General features: G+C 36.9%; 1 protein-coding gene across 3 annotated transcripts in view; it reads right to left on the reverse strand.

Moving 5' to 3' along the window:
* The window catches only part of nup160 (nucleoporin 160), a 42984-nt gene extending 36848 nt beyond the window's left edge, over nt 1-6136 (reverse strand). For 2 of the 3 annotated variants that reach the window (XM_067492966.1, XM_067492965.1), the window contains exons 1-3: nt 5947-6115; nt 2256-2364; nt 171-381 (exon numbers count right to left, since the gene is read on the reverse strand). In XM_067492966.1, the coding sequence (XP_067349067.1) occupies nt 171-381; nt 2256-2364; nt 5947-6037 (411 nt within the window). In that variant the 5' untranslated portion in view covers nt 6038-6115. Of the gene's footprint in view, nt 1-170; nt 382-2255; nt 2365-5946 lie in introns of all 3 variants that reach the window. The other variant, XM_067492964.1, reaches the window with a different exon arrangement.
* Nucleotides 6137-6297: the final 161 nt, after the last annotated feature.

Genomic DNA, 6297 nt, shown 5'->3' on the forward strand with positions numbered 1-6297 from the left:
CATGCTGACAACTAACCAAATGTGGGTAGAAATTCAGTGTTGGTTTGACTGTCTATGTAGGGATGGAGACAACAATAATAAAACACATTTAGTAAAATTACGAAAAATTATACTTAAAATATGAAGAGAAGAGCAGCATCACTTTAGTTGTATAAACATATTATACTCACGCTGCGATACATGCGTGTGGGGTGGGGCAGCACCAGCCTGTGGACACTTTGATTGGTACAAATGAGGATGATGACATTGTTGAGAGTCTCCTGGATGTAGACCCCTCCAGGCAGAACAGTGCAGTGGGTAAAGCGAAGTCTGACAGCATTGTTTAGCAGGTTGGTGTCCAGAGACTGTTCCACCAGCTGCACTGTGTCACCTGAGGTCGACCTGCAATGAGCACAAGCTGTTGGCAGGTGTTTCATCAAAGACCTCTGACCTAAATGAACCAGGACTAAACAAGAACCTGATTAATCCAGCTTTTACTAAAAATTAGGAGATGGCACCTCCCCAGCTCACTGCATTTCTGCGTATCCTTAGATTATCACTTAGTGTTTGTAAAACACTAGTGTGTTTTCAAATGTGAACGTCATGCTCATCTGATAATTCAGCAATCTGAATCCCTTTACAGACATGCAATGGAATTCTAACATTATCCTGACTTTGCCTGGAGGGGGTGTAAGTATGAATGCAAATGAACGCTGCTGACATTATCCAGACTTTATCCTTGAAGCCACCTAGTACAATATCAGCACTATGTCCGTAACCTCGTAAGTGCATCATTCTGCCCTGTAATTGGCAGAAGGTTCAAAAGCTAGCGAGTGGGCATGTTGACGACGGTCCTATGATTCAACTATAATGGTAGTTGAGTGATGGAACCAATTTCTTAACATTTACCATGTAAATTAACAGTTTCTTCAGATCAATACGTTTTTATTATTTTCCATATTTGTGAGGTTCTCAGCTTGATGATGTGTAGACACAGCGCAGGCCTGCAACCAGTAGATACCCAACATGTCCATTATTCTGGTTATAGCAGTCTCTTGACAGTTTTAAACAGCATGGCTAAAATGTTGAAGTTATTCTGATGAGTTACAACTTCCTTTGATTTAGTCAAGTGTTTAAAAACATCACTCTCATTGAAGATATTCTGCTGTACTGATAATGGTATGTTTTAAAACAATTTAATTAAGTTAAATTATCTAGATTACAGAATTGTATTGCCCATTCATAGTTTAAAGATTTCTATTTGAGCTTCTACTTTCATTCTCTATCTTTAAAGATTTTGCTTTACTGTGCTGGATGATCTGTGAACACTGTTGTGGAAACCTGACTTTAGGGACAGTTTATTTCCACCTAACCAGAAAAGAAGGGGTTCATGCTGTGAACTATCCTTGTGCCCTTTCTTTCCTCTGTTTAACATTTTCAGGAATTTATGTATATCATATGTTAATTTGACAGAATATATAAGATTGAAGCAGAACCAAAAAAATATTACAAATTAACTTGGGTAAGGAGATAGTATCACAACGTCAAGGAACAGTGATCTGTGTTACTCAGCAGAAAAACCAGACAGTGCCGCTTTCTGCTTTAAAATGTACCATTAACAAATAAAGCTAAGCCTTACCACAATGTTCATTTTGACTTCTGACTTTAAGGACACCTTCACTGATATTGAAATTGCTTTTTCTAGCTTTAGTTTAACCAGTCCATGTCACTGAATACCATTAAACTTCCCTCAGTTCCCCATATCAAAATCTCTTTTTTTGCACCTGAAAAACCCATCCAGATGAGACCACTTGGAGGAACCTTTAGTTCAGATTATGCCATCTTCATTATGTTGCTTGTACTATGGAGTTCATAATCATGATCAACCTGCTTTTACTGGAGGGATTTTTTTTTAGCTAGAAGCAGAGAAATATTTGAATATAGGGAAGTCAGAGGGCCGTTTAAAATAATTAATGTACATTTACACCCTGAACTAAATCCACAGAAAGAAAGTTGAAAATAAGTGGAGTTGCCCTTTAATCAACATTTAGGTAGACAGGTAAAATATTAGCCCCAAGGCTAATCAAACTTTGGATCATAACTTTCCTACAGCTGTGGATCACTGGCTTTATTTTAACTGCAGTAAATTTTAATTAACCTGAAATAATGTGCAGATACTTTAAAACAGTATGATAAAGTGAGCTGACTGTCCATTAGGGACAAACCGTATACAATTTAGAAATGGGCCTTACAACACGAGTCTATGTATCACTTACCAGTGAATGAATCTGTTGCTTGTGACTGACAGCAAGTTCCCGCTCTCCTCATAATGAAATGCTCCAGCACAGTTGGGAAACTTCACCCCCCCAGGAAGGGCAGTGAGGCCTGCAGAGACACAATTATGTTGCATCATCTCCAAACAGGCCTGAAATTAATACCTCCCATTGTCCTAAGGACAATCAAAACAGAACTTTTTTACCTAAATCATGCAAATATAATTAACTGTGCTCTGAGTTCAGGGGATATCAATTCTTCCATGGACCAATTAGAGTACTGATTCTGAAAACATGCAGAGAAGAAGCTGCTTCAGAAACTAAGTCATGGTGGAGCTCAGCTCCTTACACACCGCCAAGTGTCCCAGGCAGCAGGCAGAGAGGGAGCACACAGTGCTCAGTACTGTATTAAGTCATGCGCAATAAAATCTCAGCAAATTAATGGCCAATAATGTCATTTATGAAACCACTCCATTTACCAGTAGATTGTTGGCTTATCGCTAACAGCTAGCAGCACATCCTCGACTAATTTCAATGTTTTTTTGCTTTTTAATTAAACCTCCTTCAGTGATTCATGTCAGGGGATTATTTAATTTTTTATGATTTCCAATTCCATTGCAACAGGAATCTATACTGTCAACTTGCTGTTGTTGATATGAATCAAAAACTTCATGTTCACTTGTTAGTTTATTAGGCAACATAACATTCCTGCAATAAACCCTCCTTCACGAAGGTAATTTTCAAGTTGTGTTCAAATTCAGAGGACCTGATGTAGTTTTGGAGGCTGTACTTTGTGCTACTATTGAACTGCCCTGCTTCATAGACAGGAGATTTTGGTATGCGGCTTATCCTAACTGATAAAAGGGTTGGGTAAAAATAATAGAAACACCATTGTCATGCAGGAGCCAACTAACTTAACATTATTAAAATCAGAGTCTCATTAGTACAACAATAACTTATTTTTTGACAAGATATGACTGTTTAAACTGGAAGAACCTGAAGAGATGGTTTGTATGAGAGAAAAAGTGTTAAAAACAATTTTTAGACTACAGTGTAGTGGTCAACTGATTTGCCGATGGCCACTGCTCATGCTGATTTTGAGAGAGCAGGGAGGCTGGGATTTGTACCTTGATTTTTGCGCAGGGTTCATACACCTTTTAAGAGGTCACATTTAAGTACTTTTAGGTCAATTGTCAAGCTTTTCCAGCCCTTTACAGCTCTAAATTATTTATATGCATAAAGATTAATACTGAAAATTATTATCCCTTTTAAGATCATATTTAAAAAGATGGCATATTGCTATAAACAACCAAAATAAATTTCGTAATAGCAGAAGAGATTAAGATACACATTTACTTGACAAATAATTATGAATAAACTCGTCACACTTGTCATGTGACCTGAAAGCACAGACTCCTATGGTGAAAAGCTGTAGGTCTTTTCTGCAGAAGGATATGTTTGGGTTTGGTCATTTTTTTTAATCCATGCTTTGTATTTTTTGTTTTCGAGCCAATGCTCATTAAAACAACAACATCCCGGCATGTTGGTGGCGTCACGTCCGACTAAGTCTATTGGGGGAGTGGGGCAGGGTCACACGTGAAAATAGACCGGCCACTCGAAGTCCCACACAGACCCAGGTGTAAGAGTTGTAATTTTAGACTAGTTTATTTATCCACCTCTTAAGCGAACTAACTAATCAGTCATACAATTTATTGTGAAAGAGAGTTACAAATTCCAAGTATTTCAAAAATGTATCCAAAATCCAAGCACATTTCCGACCTTGAAAACACATTAAAATTCAAGCATTTTCAAAGATTTCAGCACCAACACGACCACTATTTATGTCGCATTGAATACAATTTAACAACAAATAGGATGAATATGCTCAACTTAAAAGAACATTTGATGATTATTGAAAATATCTGAATTAATACACAAGTAACAGAAAATAAACAATTAGCATAGACCAAACTAAATGAATTCAGAACTAGACTGGAATTAATTTTAATGTTTAAAATGCTATTTGTGGACGACCAACAAGAATATCTAATACTGTATTTTTAAAAATCATAAAATACACACAGTCAGTTTGGCACACATAGCTGAAACCAATCTGTAACAAAGTTATGACGTTTAAAATATAATGAAGTTTTAAAGTGCCGGTTCGGCTGCATAATCATTAGGAGGGTGTAGTAAATTAAAATAAATGGTTATGATACAGTAGACTACATACAGTACAATAACACTGCTATTAAAGGATTTAATACCGAGTAAAAATAAGCAAACAAGCTCACTGTAATTGACACAATGGTGGATCATAGATAACCCTGTAGACATTGCTACTAAAGAGGTTACATTTAGAAGTGGGATTATTTCTCTAAAAGAGAAGACAAAGCACAAAACCACTTATCTCTAATTCGCCATCGAGGCTGATAAACTTATATTATAAATTTTAATCTAAGTACCAAGAGATCAACAAATCTGCTGAATAGTACATTAAACCCTGATATTTCAAATATCAGGTTATGAATCTCTTTTAAACTCTAGTCAAAATGTGTCTATTTAAATATCCATCTTGATTTGCCAACTACAAATTTTCCTCTTAAAGAAGAATCTTACAAAGATGTTTTTATTGACCAAACAAAAAGCTAACCAATGCCAAAAGTAAGCAAGCTATTGGCAAGTGAGGAAAAAAGTAAAAGTAAGGATATAGTCAGTGAATATATCAGCCACGGATCGTGAGTTATTTGCATTTTCAAGCTGATAAAACAAGTTATTATATTTTTCATGTTTAAAAAAAAGTTTGACCATGGCTGCCTAGTTTGGGACAATTAACCGAATGATTTCGGCCAGTGGGAAACTGACAAATTTAGTTAATGGGTCCGGAAAAACTGATGCTGAATGAGTTAAAAATGGGCAACGTCTGAATCCAGAGGCAGGAATAGTTACTTTTCTCATTAAAGACAGTTTCAAATCACGTAAGTGTGTACCTAGAAAATAAGTTATTTTATCGGAATTCATACATAATTTCGTAGATGGCAAGTTTACTCAAACGGGATACAAAGACAAAACAGAAACGTATCGGTTCAAAAAGTTCTTAAAGAGACGATGGAGAATTTTTGAGAAGAGCTGCTCACCACCAGTTCATTCTTTCTTATGCAGGGGGCCATGTAATGCAACGGAATACTAACTAATGTTTACTCAAACAACAATTAAAACATAAATTTAAAATATTTTGTAATTTATTGAACAACATACACATGTCATGTGTCGCCTTAAACAGCTCTCATCACTGCGAGCAACAAGCGACGCTTCTGGAAGTCGGTCACAAGTTAACGTTAGCGGAGCTACGAGTAAATTTGATCACTGGCTGCCGAGTGTAAGTTCACGGCACACTGTCAGACTCTTGACAATTAAAGTGAACATTTCATTGCATCTACAATTTACAGTCCTCCAGATCTACTGGCGGTAGAGTTTTCGTATTAAAATGAACAGTTAGCTACACAGAGGACACTTACACACTGGCAACCAGTTAACTAGCAGAGGTACACGCACCGCTAATGTCACGAATCAACGTGTTAGTCGCGCTAGCTATTGTTAGCATGTCCCAGCACTCAGTCCCCGCGCTTAAAGAAACCGGTATAAATGTAAAAGTCACAGAGGACCGAACTAAAGACGGGCTATGTGTATTTACCGAGATTCACGGTCACTTCTCTGACCCTGTGAAGGGTTTCCCTCTCAAATCCACAGATCTCTATGAAGCTACGTTCCAGCATAGCCGCCATCTTCTCCGACAGGAACTGCCAGAAGAGTCCCGCTTCTTCTTCTTCTTCTTCTTCTTCTTCTTCTTCTTCTTCTTCTTCTTCTTCTTCTTCTTCTGATTCCAATTCTTGTGTTTTATTGACCGATGGTAAACCAGATTATAGGGGCCACCTACTGGAATGGAGTGTAGATCAGTAGATTAGCAAAAAAAAAATAAATAAAAAAAACACATTAAAAATCAAATAAATAATAATAATAAAAGTAACCGTAAAAGCAAACAGCT

This window comes from Channa argus, chromosome 23 (assembly GCF_033026475.1).
Source record: "Channa argus isolate prfri chromosome 23, Channa argus male v1.0, whole genome shotgun sequence".
NCBI classification, from domain to species: Eukaryota; Metazoa; Chordata; class Actinopteri; order Anabantiformes; family Channidae; genus Channa; species Channa argus.